The sequence below is a fragment of the Neolamprologus brichardi genome, chromosome 16 (assembly GCF_056152115.1).
Source record: "Neolamprologus brichardi isolate AB-2024 chromosome 16, ASM5615211v1, whole genome shotgun sequence".
Taxonomy (NCBI): domain Eukaryota; kingdom Metazoa; phylum Chordata; class Actinopteri; order Cichliformes; family Cichlidae; genus Neolamprologus; species Neolamprologus brichardi.
The window spans coordinates 36,265,980-36,285,748 of NC_142119.1; the positions used below are offsets into that span (position 1 = coordinate 36,265,980).

At 41.6% G+C, this 19,769-nt stretch overlaps 1 protein-coding gene across 3 annotated transcripts in view; it reads left to right on the forward strand.

Moving 5' to 3' along the window:
* The first annotated feature begins 14,750 nt into the window (after positions 1 to 14,750).
* Positions 14,751 to 19,769, forward strand: part of parp4 (poly (ADP-ribose) polymerase family, member 4) — a 41,513-nt gene continuing 36,494 nt past the window's right edge. For all 3 annotated transcript variants that reach the window (XM_087830143.1, XM_087830145.1, XM_087830144.1), the window contains exons 1-6: positions 14,751 to 15,129; positions 15,544 to 15,778; positions 16,126 to 16,219; positions 17,277 to 17,355; positions 17,450 to 17,554; positions 17,790 to 17,948. In XM_087830143.1, the coding sequence (XP_087686269.1) occupies positions 15,004 to 15,129; positions 15,544 to 15,778; positions 16,126 to 16,219; positions 17,277 to 17,355; positions 17,450 to 17,554; positions 17,790 to 17,948 (798 nt within the window). In that variant the 5' untranslated portion in view covers positions 14,751 to 15,003. The remainder of the gene's footprint in view (positions 15,130 to 15,543; positions 15,779 to 16,125; positions 16,220 to 17,276; positions 17,356 to 17,449; positions 17,555 to 17,789; positions 17,949 to 19,769) is intronic.

Below are 19,769 nucleotides of genomic sequence, written 5' to 3' on the forward strand. Positions count from 1 at the left end.
AGAAATATAAAATACGCATTGCCTTATAATCTAGTACATCTCTGACATTACCCAGAATATAAATATTTTTAACCATCTTTTTTCTAACATGTTCAATATGAGATTTCCATTTTAATTTATCATCCAACACTACCCCCAAAAAACGGAGTTCAGAAACTCTGTCAATCGGATCTCCATCAATGGACAGAATTACTTCATCCTCTTTTACCCGATTTCCAAAAATCATAAATTTTGTTTTTGTCAAGTTCAAAGATAATTTGTTAACCTCAAACTATTTTTTTTAGTTTTTTCCATTTCAGAAACCATTAATTCAGCCAATTCTTTCAATTTATCCCCAACACAATAAAAATTTGTATCGTCTGCAAACAAAACGAAATTTAGCATTTTGGACACATCGCAAATATCATTTATATATAAATTAAAAAGTTTTGGTCCCAAAATAGACCCTTGATGAACCCCACATTCAATTTTCAGTCTTTCAGAGGAATTGTCTGAATAATGCAGATACTGGGACCTATTTTCTAGATAACTACTTAACCAGTTTAATGCAATTCCTCTCACCCCAGTAGTATCTGTTGCACATGAAATGTCGTCAATAGTAGTCATCAGTGCTTATGCCGTTGATCTGTTTTTCTGAAATCCATATTGATTTTCACTTAGTAATTGATGTTTTTCAATAAAGCTATCAAGTCTTTCCACAAAAAGTTTTTCAAGTACTTTAGAAAACTGTGACAGACGTGACACTGGCCTATAGTTATTAAAACTATGTTTGTCTCCCTTTTTATACAGAGGTATCACTTTTGCCACTTTCATTCTGTCAGGAAATACCAGCATGGAATGAAAGATTGAAAATATAACAAAGAGGAGTAATTATACAGTCCAATGTCTTTTTAACCATAACCATGGCAATCAGTAGATGTCTTTAGTCTTTTTTAGAATTGCTGCAATTTGTTTTTCAGCAATATCAGCTAAAAATATAGACTTAACCACTCTGCTTCCACCTTTCCAATCATCCTTTTGTTCTAGCTTATCGTGTTTTCTAATTAGGTTTGCCAACTTAGGTCTAATATTTACAAAAAAGGAATTGAATTAATTTACCACTTCATGTCCTTTATAATCTTATTTTCCTTATAAAAATAATTGGGCAAATCTAAGGAAACGTTCTAATTGCCTAATATCTCTCTGAAAATATTCCAAATACCCTTTATATTATTTTTTTTTCTTGAAATAATTTGTTATAATATTCTTTCTTGGCCTTCCTTAATATTAATACTAGCCTATTTTTATAGACTTTATATTTCTTATCCTTATACATCTGTCCGATTGCTCTTCCTCCTTACGATTTCTCATATTGTAATCTAAGGTAAAAAACAAACAAACAAACAGGTAAACGATCACATATATCATTTATGATGAAGCCACTGTTAATATTATTCCCTAAACTATTAACCCTCTCAGGCTCAAATTAAGTTTTTGTTGCTAATCAACAAAAGAATACCTGCAGTGGTGCTTCTGAGTAAAAAAACTCATAAATATGTATGTGGGGTAATCAGGTTGTGAGCTTTTACTTGTTGCAAATCTGCAACGCCTGCCTCGAGAGGGTTAATAAAAATATGATCAATTAATGTTGCTGATGTATCTGTTATTCTACTTGGCTTTAAAATCATCGGAGGGTATAATCCATTTCCAAATAATGATTCTAAAAAGTCTGATGCCATCTTGTGATTAGTGTCCTTACTCTGTAGGAAACTAACGCCTTTCTTATTTATTTTATTTTATTTTTAATTTTGCTAGTTGTTTTTGATCTGTGTTGTTCAGCACTTTGGTCTGCCCGGTGTGTTCTTAAAGTGCTACACAAATAAACTGATGATGGTGATTGGGTAGATGTCTGCCTCTCCGTGAGCCCAGCTCTGCTCCGTGTTTGCTCATGGGATCATGGGATCATTGGGATTCTCTTTAATATTGCATTTAGCTTACAGTACAAAGTACCTTAAGATGACTGTTGTGGTCAACTGGAGCTGTTAAAATAAAATGTAACTGCATTCACATGCCCAGACACCTTAAAGAAGACGGAGGAGGCAGCCTAATCAAATGACAGAAGCACATCAGGAGCTTCTTTCGGTGTGCTGCAGCAGCAGCTCTACTCTGAGCCCTTTGGGATCACCGAGCTCCTCACACTATCTAACGGTGAGCTCGGGCACATTTCAGAGGAAGCTTGTATCTGCAGTCCTGTTTGTTCAGTCACTACCTGCTTTTTTGTATTATTAATGGCATAACAATAAAAGTAATGTTTTAAATAGTAAAATACACTCTTCTTTCAATGGAATGGCTCTTAAAAAGAACAAGTCTGGTTGCCATAATGTATGAAAATGGTTAAATGGACTATAACTATGTGTGAAAATAAAATACATTTCCTTTGGTTCATAAAGACATCTCTAAGAATGATATAATACTGAGAATACAATGATTTCACACTTTTTTCACATTTCGACACGCTCTCATCTCAGCAGCTTTTTCTAAGCTTTGGAGGATTCTGGTGTCTGATGATGCAAGTCCTGGCAGGCAGGAACGGCAGCTGCAAGAATCCCCACTGGGAGGTGTGTGTGTGTGTGTGAGGACATGTCATAGACCCCATAAAGCTGTGCTTGGTGTTGGCATGACTCGTGGCATCATTTCTGCAGATTTTCTCTCCGTCTGATTGGCTTCAGAGTGTTCTGGTTATAAACTGGTTACCATAATTCTCTAACACATGAAAGATGGCCGGTGTGAAGGTGATCAGGAAGGGAATCTAGTGCAAAAATCTGTGGAAATTAAATATCTGGATCCATCTGCTCTGGTGACTAAATTAACATAATGTTGAAACTAGACAATGAGCCTCTCTGCTGTCGTTAGCTGGTATCATACATGTGCCACAAAATGTGAGAAGAAGGAAAGTATTTTGTGGCCTCCTACTTTCTGCTATGTAGCCAGGACAACAATCCCTGAGTGTGCAGTGTGCTTATCTTTTCACTCCTGTGAGTACACTGGGTACTTGTAATGCACTTCATAGTATCAGTACAGATTAAGAATTAGAAATAGCTCATTTAACAATGAGGTATGCAAATTAAAGCACAGCTAGTCTCTCTAACACCACGTTTCTCCCACTGTGCTGTTTGATTTGGAACTGCAGGTTCTGACCTGCATCTGCAAAAGTTGATGCATTTCATTGCTGCTCTCGTGATGGGCTGATCAGATAATTGCAACATAAGGCTGCTGGTAAGTGCGACTTCACCTCTGTGCTGGAGACAAGAAAAGCCCAATTACATATTATGAAATATTAAACTACTACTAATATTTTAATGGAAACATTTCAGGGATAATTTCATTTAGGGATTGGCTTTGCTAAGGGTTACATTCAGGAAATAAGTGATGTAATGTCTTCTGAAGCGATGGAAAAATGATTGTGTTCAGGAAAGAGTGTGTGGGAGAGCTGCCTCCTGCCGTTCTCTCTGTCAGTCCATTGCTGATTTTCCTTTCCAGCAGGATGCATATCATCCAATTTGTCATCCAAAAATGTTCTTGGGCACAGCAACCCGTACATCTACACATGCTCATTCTTACTCACAGCATCAGTTTCCAAGCTGGTTGTTTAAAATTCCTCAGCCAAATAATGTCCTCCAGTCTTACCGTATCATGTTGGCAATGATGCACACATCAGCCTGTTAGGGACACAGTGTGTCCTGTTTCTGGACACTACCACTGTTGTCTCAAATTAAACACAGAGAGTGGCACGCTTACTGGAAGGGATGCAAGGTTTAACTGATTATCACGTGAAAACACAGGCAACATCTTCAGCCTTTACATATAACTCAGTTCTGCTACAATTCAGCCCATGTGATGTGACGCGTGATGATGCACCCGTGGTGAAGGACGCGTGATGATGCACCCGTGGTGAAGGACGCGTGATGATGCACCCGTGGTGATGGACCCGTGGTGATGGAGGCACAATGATGGATGCATGGTGATGGACGCGTGATGATGGACGCGTGATGATGGACCCGTGGTGATGGACGCGTGGTGATGGACGCGTGATGATGGACCCGTGGTGATGGATGCACAATGATGGAGGCACAATGATGGATGCATGGTGATAGACCCATGATGATGGACGCGTGATGATGGACCCGTGGTGATGGACGCGTGGTGATGGACGCGTGATGATAGATGCATAATGATGGAGGCGTGGTGATGGATGCACAATGATGGAGGCACAATGATGGATGCATGGTGATAGACCCATGATGATGGACGCGTGATGATGGACCCGTGGTGATGGACGCGTGGTGATGGACGCGTGATGATAGATGCATAATGATGGAGGCGTGGTGATGGATGCACAATGATGGAGGCACAATGATGGATGCATGGTGATAGACCCATGATGATGGACGCGTGATGATGGACCCGTGGTGATGGACGCGTGGTGATGGACGCGTGATGATAGATGCATAATGATGGAGGCGTGGTGATGGACGCACAATGATGGAGGCACAATGATGGACGCAAAATGATGGACGCATGGTGATGGACCCGTGATGATAGACCAGTGGTGATGGACCCGTGATGATGGACGCGTGGTGATGGACCCGTGGTGATGGACGCATAATGATGGAGGCGTGGTGATGGACGCACAATGATGGAGGCACAATGATGGACGCAAAATGATGGACGCATGGTGAAGGACCCGTGATGATGGACCAGTGGTGATGGACGTGTGATGATGGACGCATGGTGATGGACACGTGATGATGGACGCGTGATGATGGACGCATGGTGATGGACGTGTGATGATGGACCAGTGGTGATGGACCCGTGGTAATGGACGCGTGATGATGGACCAGTGGTGATGGACGCGTCATGATGGACGCGTCATGATAGATGTGCAATGATGGACGCGCGGTGACGGACACATGGTGATGGACGCAGAATAATGTGATGCATGATGATGGACCCGTGGTGATGGACGCGTGATGATAGATGCGTAATGATGGAGGCGTGGTGACGGACACATGGTGATGGACGCACAATGATGGACGCATGGTGATGGATGCACAATGATGGACGCATGGTGATGGACGCAGAATGATGTGACGCATGATGATGGAGGCGTGGTGTCGGACACGTGGTGTCGGACACGTGGTGATGGACGCGTGATGATAGATGCATAATGATGGAGGCGTAGTGACGGACACATGGTGATGGACACACAATGATGGACGCATGGTGATGGACGCAGAATAATGTGACGCATGATGATGGAGGCCTGGTGACGGACACATGGTGATGGACGCACAATGATGGACACATGGTGATGGAGGCGTGGTGACGGACACATGGTGATGGACACACAATGATGGACGCATGGTGATGGAGGCGTGGTGACGGACACATGGTGATGGACGCACAATGATGGACACATGGTGATGGACGCAGAATGATGTGACGCATGATGATGGAGGCGTGGTGACGGACACGTGGTGACGGACACGTGGTGACGGACACGTGGTGACGGGCATGTGGTGACGGACATGTTCTTCTGTCGCTGTCTGAAAATGTCTCGTTGGCGAAACATTGGCTTTCTGCTTACCCAACACGGCGATAGTGTGAAATGTTCCACATTTCTGACTTTGTAGTTTTGTTGATCTGACTCAGTAGCACATTCACAAAGACGAAACAGACGAAATCTCTGTACGACTCAACAAGGAACGATCGTGTTTGGAACATCAAACATTTTTTGTTTTCATTTTTTCTTACAACAATATATAAAAAATAACAATGTTTCTTTTTTCTTTTTTCTTTGATGCACATGTTTTTCTCTGTTATAAACAACTGACAGCTGTTTGTACAAAATAGTATACCAAAGCAACGGGAATACGTAGCCATAGCAACAGTCCAGAATATCGTACATGCATAGAAAAACTGCAGAGAGTGTGATTTGGTTGAAAAAGCAGCAGAAGCTTTGATTATGTAGTTATTTCACCACAAAGAGAAGAATATGAATGGCTGTACAGACCCAGGCCATGAGGCCACATGGTTCCCTGGTGGCTGTAAATGACAGTGTTTACATTTATTACTTTTTTAAATATTAAAAAATATTCAAAGTTGCTTTATGAAGCTACACAGTTTATTAAACTTAGATGAGACGTTGAGCATGAGCAAACCAAAGACTGGTTCGATTGTGATCTGTCTTTGAATCAGTTCCTTTAAAATTGTGAGAAAGGTTCTAATGGATTGCATTTATATATTCACTCTCACATTCACACACTGGTGGAGGCAGCTACAGTTGTAGCCACAGCTGCCCTGTGACAGACTGACAGAAGCGAGGCTGCCATATCGCGCCATCAGCCCCTCTGGCCAACACCAGTAGGCGGTAGGTGAAGGTTAGAGTGCACATTTTCAGTGGCTGTTCAGTTTAATACCAGAATGAGTTTTACTCTTATAGTTACTTTTGGGACTGCATCACATAGCACTTCTATTCTTACTGCCCACTTAAAGCCTTTAAAATTGGACAGTCTCTGTTTTCAGGCTAATTTGTGTCTCCTGTTCTTGCATGTATAATAGTGATGTGTCGGTCGCGAACGAAATGGCTCTTAGAGCCGGATCTTTGATGTGAACGACGCGAGCCGGCTCCTTATTGGGAGCCGTGGTTTTTTTTTTTTCTTTCTCTCAGCCTCTCTCTCACACTTTTTCCCGCTTCACTCCGCACGCGAGCCTTGTGCTTTACGCTGAGCAGAGGGGGGAGGGGCGGTAGTTACACTCAGTAGCACAGGAACAGAGCGGGAGGAGAGAGAGGCAGGGACAACAACGTCACATTAGAAAGGTATAGTAATCATCCACAACTATTTTCAGTTGCAGATGATAAAGGATTCAGAAAGTTTATTCATGCAGGTCCATATGACAGAGAATATGCATCTTCTTTTTGTTTTCATATTTTAATTTATATTTAATTGTGTTGTGGTTTGCAGTGTTTTGTGTTGTTTCACTCTAAATTTGTTTAAAAGGAAAAAGCTGAAAATTTAAATAGTTAAAAGTTGAAATGTAAATAGTTGATTTTTGTATTATATGATTTATTTATTACATTTTATGTGGAGTGAATAATAAAGTATATTTATGGTGGCGCCTAGAGACAAAACACGTACAAAACACAACAGCAGTGCTCCAGGATGCTAGGGGGCAGTGTTGAGCTTTTGTTACCTAGTGGCTACACAAGCCAGCAAGTACCAACGACCGGATTTGGTGTGTGACAGTGTGTGTGTAGTAACAGGTAAATAAACTTTTTTTTAATTATTTGAATGTATATGTGTGTATTGTTTGTGTATAAATACACAAACAATACACACATGCTTTCATGCTTTCAGTTGTGTAATTTAAATGATCTAGGTAGCTGTTTTGGAAGTTCAGTTAACGCTAGAAATGTGTTTTGGAGTTTGTTTTGTCTCTAGGGGCCACCGTATATATTTATATATAAACACTAGGGGTGCAACAATACACAAAATTCACGGTTCGGTTCGATACTTTGGTGTCACGGTTCGATATTTTTTCGATACAAAAAAATTTTTTATGCCTTTTTAATTTGTCATTTATTAAAATTATAAATATACATTTTAACTCAAAAGTACAGTTTTTAAATTTAATGTTGCTAAAACAACAAAGTAATAAAAAAAATAAATATCTGATGGAGAAATCACTCATCTTTGGAAAAGAGAGTTTATTACAGAGAAATGTCTCTTTCCAAAATAAAAGCTATACTATATGCTTCTTCTGGGCTATATTCTCAGCAGCATATTAAACATATCAGGTCCCCATAAGGAGAATCATGTGCTAACGGCTGTCTAAATGACTCGGGTAAAGTTTGTAGCATGCGTGCTTGTTGTTTTTGTCTGCTTCCACTTGTCTTTGTACTAGGATGATGTCGGAGTAAATGTGCAGTCATATTCATTGTGTTCCCACTAGTGCTGTCAGCGTTAATCTGAAATGAGGTTAACGCCACAACACGGCAAATCTCCGTTAACGAGCTACCGCGGATCGCCCCGTGCGTGGGGCTGGACGACCAACACGTTAACGAGCTAACTGCGCTAACGAGCTAACTGCGCTAACAAGCTAACTGCGCTAACTGCGCTAACTGCGCTAACGCAGTAGTTCCCACCAATGTAATTGAGCATTGCTGGCACATCTGACATACTGTTTTACTTTAGTCCATGACGCGCTTACCTTCAGGGTCATACGTCACATGAAAACCAAAATAGTTCCAAACGCCAGATCTGAATGAGGGTGGGGGAGGTTCAATTTGCCATGTTGCAGAGAGCTTAGCTTCTGTCTGCTAGCTTGCGCTGCACTCAGTGAATCTGCGTTCGACTACTCTGCGTAGGCTGCACTGTCGAGCGCAGATCCACTGAGCGCTCAACACAGACAGCACCGTCAAGAAGAAAAGTTGATAAAATAAATAAAAAAATTTTGTATTGTTCGATACATATGCGTACTGAACCAAAAGCACTGTATCGAACGGTTCAATATCGATACGAATATTGTTGCACCCCTAATAAACATATATAAATAAAACCACTTTTTTTACATTAGTAATTACTATTGTGCATAATTTTATATTATTGTTAATAATAAATTAATTAAAGCAACAAAACAACCTGAAGAGCCGAAAGAGCCGGCTCTCTAAAAAGAGCCGGCTCTCTAAAAAGAGCCGGAAATCCCACCTAATGTATAACCACCTTGTTATAAACATTCTGTATTAACATTAATGAAGGCATCTCTTGACTGGAGTTTGTTATACTACATGATCATTTGGTTCTTTGGTTTCCATCCATGGTCTTTTTTCCCCAGCTAGTGAATACGCTTTTATACAGAACAAACAAAAAGCTTTCAGCCTCCTTTATTATTATGCTTTATCCTTTACCTGCAATATCTCTTTGGACTTTATATTAACTTTACATTAGCCATGAAACTGCTTATATGTCAATATGGTACCTTTGTCCCTGACAAAGCGCACTGTACTGTTTTACATCCGGCAGATCTAGAAGAAAAAGTCATGTTCTGTATGAATTTATAACAATATTGTAACACAGTAACAGTTGGGACGCTGTTTACTATAAATAACAAAATGCAATTATTTGAAAGCCTTGTAAACCCATATTTTATTCACAGACATTTTATGATTTAATGGAAACTAGTAGCTCATTTTGAATTTGATGGCAGCAAATTCAAAAGTTGGTACGAGGGCAGCAAAACAACTCGCTGTGGGTCAGTAACATGACTGGGTTAACAAAAGGGCATCTTAGTTTCTCAGCAGTGAAGATGAGTATCATATCATCTGTTGTACATATGTACATGGATGCTGTGTCCTCCAGACTAAAGAAGAGTCACACAGTCCAAACGTCTGCATCTCTGATAGGCTGTGGTTGCATCAGGGCAGTGGAATTGGCACCTACACATGTAGAAAGGCTCCATCAACAGTGAAAGGTACGTTATATGTTATATGTTCCCATACAGACAGCATCTTTTCCAAATGCCTTACACGTGTCGACAAACGGCCCACAGCATGACTTCATAGTAGAAGAGTCCAGAGCCAACCAACTGAAAAGATTTGGCGCATCCACGAAACGATGACAAAGATGACCCAGGATCGTTGAAAAGCTAGAATTCCATATCAGTCAAGGGCAATCTTCCTCTCTTAAACGTCCAGCACCTGGTCTCCTCACTTCCCAGACTTTATGACATTTATGACGTGCTGTTAAAAGAAGACGGGATGTGAAAGTGGTAAAGATGGCCCTGTCCAAATTTTATTACGATTTATTGTTGCCGTCAAATTCAAAACGACCTGATCTTTTTGTTAAAGTGGCAGACCTTCTCAGTTTAAACGTTTAATATTTGATATTGTGGACATTGGTTGCACACAAATGTTTTGCTTTGGCAGAAACGTAAATCCACACAACTTATTCATCTTCAATAAACCTGTGCATTTTGTGGTGATAACATGTGATTGAAACGATGAAGGAAGTGCAGCTCCTGGAATATTTTAATCACAATTTAGTCACTTTATTCCAACACTATTCAATAACTTATACAAATACTGCTTGGTCAGTTAACTTCATGTTGTCTTCTATTACACAATGTTCAGGTCTAGAGTCTGGTTCAGATAAAAATTGAATGGATTTACAACAACTTCCATCTGCAGGGGGGCTGGGCCATAACCCAGAGGTGATAAGAGGCAGGGTACACCCGCACAGCTCGCCAGTCTATCACAGGGAGACAAACAACCATTTGCACTCACATCCACACTTATGGGTAATTTAGATTCACCAACTAACCTAACTCTAGTAACTGCATGACTTAACTGTGGGAGGAAACCAGAATACTCAGAGAAAACAGTGCACTAGCCAGACTGTGGATTTGAACCCAACTCTTGTTGTGAAGAAACAGCACCAATCAACACGCCACCGAGCTGTCAATCCAAAGTACAAAAGTAGGAAAGCTATGATTAAAGGCTTGATGCAGAATTGTCTGTACATCTTTGTCCTTGACAGGTTGAACCACAATAAATAGCAATAGCGTACACGTGGTGTGTGTGTGTAGTTGTCTTCCTCTTATAAGCCCAGTGGTTTTCCTGCAGTTTGAAATCTCGCGTAATCTTGTGAATTTTGTGAGCCAGGCAACGAACCACTCTTACTAGAGCAGGGGTCGGCAACCTGTGGCTCCGGAGCTGCATGCGGCTCTTTAGCTCCGCGTGGTTTGGGAAAATAAATTAGAAGTATTGAGCTGAAGTGTATTTTATTTATTTCTTTTTTAACTCGTAGTTCTAAATTGGAAGATTATTGTGATTTTGAAATATAAAAATAAAATTATATTCTATTATTTTTTCATCGTTTAAAATAAGCGTCACACTCGTGGAAGCCGGTGTACGAAACGCCGAAACGGCGTGCATTTATCGAGACTTTCAGCCCAGGTAGGCCAGTTATGGATCTTCTGATCCACATTATGTCAGCAGCTCCACTGTGAACTATGTTAAAACAAACACGCCTCACAGACGACAGCTTACAGTAAAGATGAGGTGACTCGTACAGCCTGATCTGCAGACGCTGTGCGCAGAGATTCAGGAGCAGAAGTCTTATTGCAAACATATCACAGCAGACCCGACGATGTTTGCATGAACACGCTTTACAGCTTCTCTTTATTGACCACTTTTCACACACGGTTGCTGTACGCACACAGCCGGCTGTAGCTTTGCAGCTCACAGCCCGACACACACCAACACAACAGCACAGACGTTAAGGCGGCGAGGCGTGATTGCGGGTGCCGCTCAGGTGCGTCCGCCTTTTCTGCAGCGGCACTGCAGACCACGCCACCCCACGCTGCAGACCACGCCACCCCACGCTGCAGACCACGCCCCGCCACACACATTAACCAGGTAAAATACATATTTAAACAGAATTTTGCAAATATTTATTTTTCATCTTTTAGCAGCATAGAGCTTTTTTTTCAATTGGTAAATGGTAAATGGTCTGGTTCTTATATAGCGCTTTTCTACTCTGTCCGAGCACTCAAAGCGCTTTATACAGCTAATTCATTCACCCAATCACACCCATTCACACAAGCACTTCTAAGTTTAAGTGCTGAGTATCTAACATTCGTACACATTCACACTCTGATGGATGCATCGGAGAGCAACATGGGGTTAGTATCTTGCCCAAGGATATTTGGCATGCAGACTGGAGCAGCCGGGGATCGAACCACCGACCTTTTTAAATTACAATTATTTTTTAAAAGTCAGGTCAAGGCTCCAAAAGCACAAAGGAGATATGAGGGCGGCTCACAACAGTTTTTGTTTGCTGGATCATTTTAGTTCAACTTTCCTTTGGTTATGTTTCTTTAAGAGTTCAAAATGTGCATTTTAGATGTCAAAAAGTATTTGTGGCTCCCAGAGTTTTCTTTTGCGTGGAAACCGGCTCCAAACGGCTCTTTGGTGTTAAAGGTTGTGACCCCTGAACTAGACTGCATCATGTCATCTCAACAAAAACTAATTACATTGCTGAATTTCATGCAGAGCCTACGTGATTTATGTTCACCTTGTTCAAATTACAAGTTAGACTTTTGTAAATGTAACAACCACCCAGTTTCCTTTTCTGAGTGTAGAAAAAGATGTCTTTGATTTAATTTGTTTGTGTCAAACTGAGGCCTATTGAGCAAACGCAACAATGCAAAGTGAACATTTATTGTAGTACATCTCTTCATCCAGAGGAGGGCAGCATGACTCTGTGTAACGAAGCAGTCCAGAGAAAGCTGCCAGCTGTGGATCAGGCTCACAGACTCAGGCCAGTACCTGTATTTCCAATGTCAACAGTGATAATCCCTCATTTGCCATTTTAAAACGATTTTGTTGGCCCAATAGGATTAAAAAGATTTCTTTTTTCTTAATCTTTTGTAACATTTGCTCTCAAGCACCAGAGTTTTGTTCTCAACACAGTTTATTGAGGAGGAGGAAAGAGAGCACAGGAAACTCCCGAGGAGAGTCAAACGGTCTGTATTTGTACAGCGCTTAACACATTCACACACTGGTGATGGCAGCTACATTGTAGCCACAGCCACCCTGGGGCGCACTGACAGAGGCGAGGCTGCCGGACACTGGCGCCACCGGGCCCTCTGACCACCACCAGTCAACTCACTCCCCCGCCCCCCAACAACAACAAGAGCCCCTCCCCTTCCCGCACACACTCGTCTTTTCCTGCAACCCAAACACGTCTCTTAAAGAAGCAGCAACAGTGCAGAGACAGTGAACCTGTCAAAGTAAAATAACCTCAATCGTTATTATAAAAATCATCATTATTATTATTAAGAAATACTTCAGGAGCAAAAGTCATGAAAGTCATCCATCCTGATGTTTTGCATGAAAACTTTAAAGAATAAACACAACCGGTCGAAACTTTCAGAACTGCCCAATTCTCCAAGTTATATTTCCCAATGAATCGTTTGAAAAGGTACAAATGTGGTGAACTAGAAGAGGTTAAAAAGGGTAAGGTGACCCCAAACTGTAAAATAATGTACATTTCAGGATTATACAAAAATGCCTTTTCAGGGAACACAGTGTTGGTTAACAGTTTAAAGCTGTTCTGCAGTAATGGGGCGGATGAAAGCTGCAGCTACTAACTCCAACAGCTGTTCCAACTTTTGTTTATATGGGGCCTGTTCCTGTTAAAATTTACAAAAAACAGTTTAAATTTTTTTAAACAACAATATGAGAGGAAGCAATCTCAGTATAAGCCAGTTCATTGTATAATAAAGCAACTGTAGACAACAGTCAGAACGTCTGTACATGCTTAAACCTGCAAGGACAGAGATGTGACACATAAACAGGTTCACAGCTTAGTGCAGAATACGGATATTTGACACGTTCATTATTAGCACACGGATGGCTCCACGTGATCAAGTTGAAAACAGGTTGTTTCTGTCATATCTGGTGAGATGTGTTAATGCAGACTTTCCCAAAGTGTGGGGCCCGTGCCCTAGGGGGGGGCGCGGTATGAAAAGGGGGGAAAAAAACAAAATGCTCGGACACTGGTAGCACGGGGCGGCCACAGAAAGGCAAAGCAGGAGATGAAGCATCATGAATATGTTTCCAAACCAACTTCATTCTGAGCCAAAGACTAGAAAATATGATGAAGCAAATCTTCCCTTTGGTTTCACCTGCACAGGTGCCGAGGTAGGTCTCCCTGCAGGATTGGTTTTCCCTTCATTGGGAGCAGCGCTGGGCTGTTTAAATCACGGACAAACAGGATCCCACATTCTTGATTTTTAGTTCAAACACTTGTTGTAATGACTAACTACTCCTGACATGTTGGAGATGTTTGCTCTTTATACAGTAAAGTTACAGGATACAAATAACATCAGGCTGATCCTGCCACGATTTGTTCAAATCACGGACAAACAGGATCCCACAGCTGTTTATGTTTTTAAACCCATTTTGCACAGAGAGAAATTTTTGATTTGACAGCAATGTTGAATATTATTACACAGGAAAAAAACAACTATGTAAAATAATGACACCGTGACGCCTCTGCCTTTCTAATGGAGGGACAGTAACTGTGTAAAACCTGCAGACAGTCAGATTAACAGTATTTTGTCTCTATCATTCTGCAATTCATCTCATGTAAACAATAACGTGCACACAGCGTGACGTGAAAAAGGCACATACCTTTGTTGTGTGATGAACTCTGTATTCCTCGTCCACACGTAAACGCAAAAAAGGAGTTTAAAAAAATCAGTTTTCGGTGATTCGACACGCCGTTTACGTGGACGAAACAGCTGCGTGTTCAAAAACACCCGTGTAGGTGTGGACGCAGCGTAAAAGAGTTAGTAGTTTATTTTATTACTACCTGTAATTTATTGCAGATTACTTGTATTTGCTTAATTGTTTACTAAATGTTTGAGGTGTGAAATAAACCGCAAACGACCAAATATGTGTGTGTGGTCGGAGGATGTGTTTGTGCGTGCGCGCGTGCACGCGGGGGGCGCAAACATTTTTCTTGTAAAACAAAGGGGGGGGGGGGGGGGCAGCAAAAAAGTTTGGGAACCACTGTGTTAATGTCTGAATATGTGACGCTTCAGTCTGATTCGACACTGATTTGTCGTGGACGTGTTCGAGGACGGAAACGCCTCTGTTAACGTCACGACCTTTATTTTGAAAACCGAACCAGACAGGAAGTTAAATGTTGCTGCTCCCTTTAAGTTAGTCACTGGACGAGTGCGTGCTTCGGGTACTTCGTCAGTACCTTTACTTTACTGTTTCTGATCGTGTCGATGCTTTGTTGTGTATGTTTACTAACGAGCACGAGTCCCGCGCGGCTGTTCTCTAACTGATCGGTTTCATTGGATACTTTTTGCTGCGAGTTACTTCCGCATTTTAACAGGAGTTGGCGGAAGCGCCAGCTGTGTGATACACGTCTCCCTCGGCTTCCAGACATGGCGGTGTTCGACAACTGCTCGGTGCTGTTCGAGCTCAGAGGTTTGTCGTTCAAGGAGAAGAAGAAGGTGAAGTCAGCAGTCACAGGTCACGGAGGCAACCTTTCGTTTGTGGTCAACAAACAGGTCAGAGAGCTGTCAGCGCGCGGGGGGGGGGGGGGGGGGGGGGGCTCCTCACGGCTGAATACTCAAATCAAACTTTACTAAACTTTACTTTACTGCGTCCATATCGAGCTGCAGCGCGTGACTATTTCAGTATAATGTTCACAACATGTTCGTAGGTTTTGAAACCAAGCTGCACCACGAATGATCGAAGTCATTCAAACTAGAATTCTCCCACATTTATAGAAACATGTAGTTAATAGTTGGTTATGATCAACGACCAATCGGCTGCAGCCTCACAGGACAGTCTGGTACCAACAGAAGCACACAAGTGAGCAAAAGTGCTCATTCTGCAGCTTTATGTTCAGAGACCAAAAACCAATAAATACATTTAAACATCTCAGACTTCTCTCTCATTTCTTCCTACGTTTCCCACAGTGCTCTTTGGTAGTGACAACCGATGTATCCAACCTAAGCTCCAACAGGCTGCGCAGCATTCAGAAACACCGCACACCTGTGGTCGGGGTGGATTATGTGTACAGGTGTGTGGAGACAGGAGTTCTCCTGCAGGTAGATGAATACAAGCTGGACACGTCCTCTGCCTCATCAGGTCCTCTTCATCGCCCCTCCTTCAAGACGGCTCCGCTGGCTTCACTCGCACCTCAGCAGATAGGTCTGTATAGAAAGCACCACTAAGCAGATGTTTACAGTTTCATTTATTTCTTTTTCCATTAATTTGATTGAACTGATTGAAATACATTCACATTAAAAATGTTCAGGAGACTGAGCCAGCAGGTTGAACTAGTTTTATTAGGTCAGATGAACATGGGTGGGTGCAGCTGTGTGCAGCTGGGTGCAGCTGGGTGCAGTGTTACACAGTCACATTGTGTTTAAAGCTGATGCAGCACTGTTGTGCAAATGGATAAGAACCTGTTTGCTACTCGGTGTGTGCAGAGATCTATGCACAGCGTGATATGATATGGAGTTAATTATTAAACTGTGTGTGTGTCCATACTGCAGGGTCAAAAGGCCGGGCCCAACCTGTGGAGCGTGTCAGTGGGACTCAGAGGGCAGAGAGTCCTGAGAGGAGTGGGAATGTGCTGGACAGGTTCAGGTGAGAGACGCCATCTGTCTATCAGCGAGTCACATTAGGACCATCTGTCTGTTAATGTCGACACCCTGAGTTATGAAGACGCCTCTGACCTGTCACAGGACAAAGTACCAGGGATGCACTGATCTAATGTTTGGGATCAGATATGTGTCTGATTCTGGTTCAAGAACCTGGATGTGCTATATGGTTAACAGCCAAGTCCATTCTGCTCTGATTTACACAAACTGGGTTCATGTGAGCGATTACACGGCAAAGCGTGTAATAGGCATGTAATAGGCATGTAATAGGTGTGTAATAGGTGCACGGTGTGCGTTTCACTTTGCCTCTGCCGAGTGTGAAACGCACACCGTGCACCTATTACACGCCTATTACATGCCTATTACATGCCTATTACACGGCAAAGCGTGTAATAGGCATGTAATAGGCGTGTAATAGGTGCACGGTGTGCGTTTCACACTTTGCCTCTGCCGAGTGTGAAACACACACCGTGCACCTATTACATGCCTATTACATGCCTATTACATGCCTATTACACGGCAAAGCGTGTAATAGGCATGTAATAGGCGTGTAATAGGTGCACGGTGTGCGTTTCACACTTTGCCTCTGCCGAGTGTGAAGTGGACACACAAGCAGAAGTTGCTTATACAATATATTTAAAGTCAAGAATCACTAGTAAAGGCACGAAGTGCATCCCAGCATCCTCATGTGCCAGAAATGCTAAAGCTGGGCTGCTAATATGTAATTACATGTTTATACCACATGACAACAACAGTGGTGTCTGTATATTGTCAGGTAGAGCCTACAGTAATACAAAGATTGTGATTATTGTCATGTTGGCTTGAAATCAGGTGTCTCCATCTGCTGGTAGCTCATTGAACTGCAGCACAGACACAGTCATAGTTTCAGCCCCGCCCACGTTGGGTTCAGATCTGGAAAGATTGGCCTGGTTAAAAACCTGAACTGTTTGTTCTCTGTAGTTATTAGATGACTGCTCTGACACGTTTTCTGCAGTCACGGCGCCTCAGAAGACGACTGATGTTTGAAATGTTCATCTTGACAGGATTTATAGAGAAACTGATTCGGATCTTCCATCAGACCAAAGAGACTTTCAAGTGGCAAAGTATTCAATCTTTGAGAAGGTAAAAGAACGTTTTTGTAGCTCACCACTCATGATATTCCCACAGCAATAATCACTGTAAAGACTCTCACTGGTATTAAACATGTGTGCTGTAGGTAAACAGCAGCAGTTGGTGTGTGCTGGAGCTGCAGAGCTTCAAAGGGGAGGAGGGGCGGCAGTACCGTGTGGTCAGATACTGGAAGGATGATGTAGTCTGTGAGGTAAGAAGTGTTTTTATATCCACAAACAACAGACGTGTATACATGTGTGAGACTGACTCGACTCCACTCTGGTTCATGTTTTCTGTGTCCTGATGTGAAACTCTAGCACAAGTAAGCAGCGACTGTCTGCAAAACAGGACGCTGACATAGGAAGACATGTTCCACAATCACACGTCACTGGTTGCATAGACTTGATTCTTTGGTCTTTTTTTGCACACATACTTGTGTTTCACAGAAGAAGGCCGTGAGGGACAAGCTGGTGTTTGTGTCCACGTCAGAGGAAGCTCTGGAGGTGTTCCAGGCCCTGAGAGACAGCCTGGAGGCTTCAGGTCTCCGGAGGCAGAGCAGGTTTCCTCCTTCTGCCCGTGAGATGGGCTCTGCGCCCCTGCAGCAGGTCTGACACACTCAGTTTCCATATTTCATCACATCTTTGCTCTCAGCTTTTATTTACTTCACTCGTTTTTTATTTGAAGAATTAAAGTTTAAATAAAAATGTTTCCCACTTTCTTTCTGAGGTTTAACCCTTTAAAACCAGTCAGAGCTGCACGCTCTGTTTTGTGTAACTATTTTTAAATCCCGGTAGCTCTGCAACCACGTGAGCTAGCGCAATAATGTTTTTTGCATATGAAACCGGAGGAGTTGTACTTACATCTTATGCCATCAGCTTGTCCTCGGTCACAGTTTCCTTCCACATATAGCTTTGCAAAAACTGCATAAAAAGCGCTTGCAGCAACAAAAACATAATATTCCAGAAACACACTTTGCTGATCCGATCAGCTGTTTGTAACACTTCCTACGTCCATCAGGTGAACTATCACATGTCCACCATGACCTGCCCGAAACCGGAAGTGATGTCATTTTTGCGGAAATGTAGTTTTTTACCATCAGGGCCTCATGAGCCTATACTTGTGTTTTTAAAAGTTATGTTTGACTTTATGACTTTCTGTGTGGTTTCTGGGATGCTTAGGACTCATATTGCACTGCTGGAAATAGTTTATTTTGATGCATATGCTGCTTTTTTGCAAATTTGCATTATAATATTTATTTTCGTTTTTCCTGCAGTATATAAAAATTGGTGTATTTCAAAAATAAAACTATGAAAACACTCAAAATAAATTTCCTGTGGTGGGAAACTATTTTGTGCAACTTTTTTGTATTTACAGTTTTGAGGAATAAGCCTCTTAAATTTCTCTAACTAGAAATATATGTTAAAAAAACAAAAACGATTTTCAGTTTTTTTGTAGTTTATTGCACTTTTTTGCAATTTATGTAATTACTATGCACTTAATGCAGACATATTATTAAAATCTAGGCTATAATGGTTGTATTGAAAAAAATGGCTCCACAGCATGTAAACATATAATATAAGCTCTGGCAGACTTGGTTCTATGGTAGGTTTTAAAGGGTTAAAGAATCATCAGTTTTTCCAATGAGGAATATTGTTGAATATCAACACTGACCACAACACTGGTTATAATTTCTGACATATTAAGAGGACACAATATTACAAAGTAACTCCCACCAACCACTGTGGCCTAAATCACCAACCTTCACTACAACTTTCTCTCTGTTAAACTGTATTGCAGCAGTTCATACTACAAAGCTGTGGGTGGATCGTCTCACACCATGAATAATAACAGTTCAGTACAGATTTATCAACAATGCTCTGCTTTATCTGTTCGTGTCACATTTTATATGTGCTCAGATTAAAGTTTCCTAAAAGTAACACAGAAGGAAAACACGATCTGCTTTAAACTAAAACGACTGAATTCATGTTTCTGGACCAAATTTGGAGCTGGACGAGAGAACATGTGGGAAATCCTGTTTCTTAGTAGCGTGTATCTGAGACCTCCATCTGTGCTGCTCAGCAGCTGGATGATTGACCAAGCAGCCAAAGCAAAGAGGACACAGGCAAAAAAGTGTCTTCAAAAAGAGTTTTCTTTATTTTAACCCTCAAAAAGTCCAAAATTAATAAAATTCAAAAACATACTTAGCAGGCCCATAAAAGAGGTCAACTAAATATAACTCCACAAAAAGTAATTTCCAAAAACTTTAAACAAAACAAAGTGAGACACAACTTAACTCACAAACTGACCTAATTACAAAGACACATGAGGGTAGCTTTTATAATGATTTGGCCAAACCATTTGAACACAATAGGGGGAAACACAAACACACTAATATTAACTAAGCACAGAATAACCGAACTAAACCT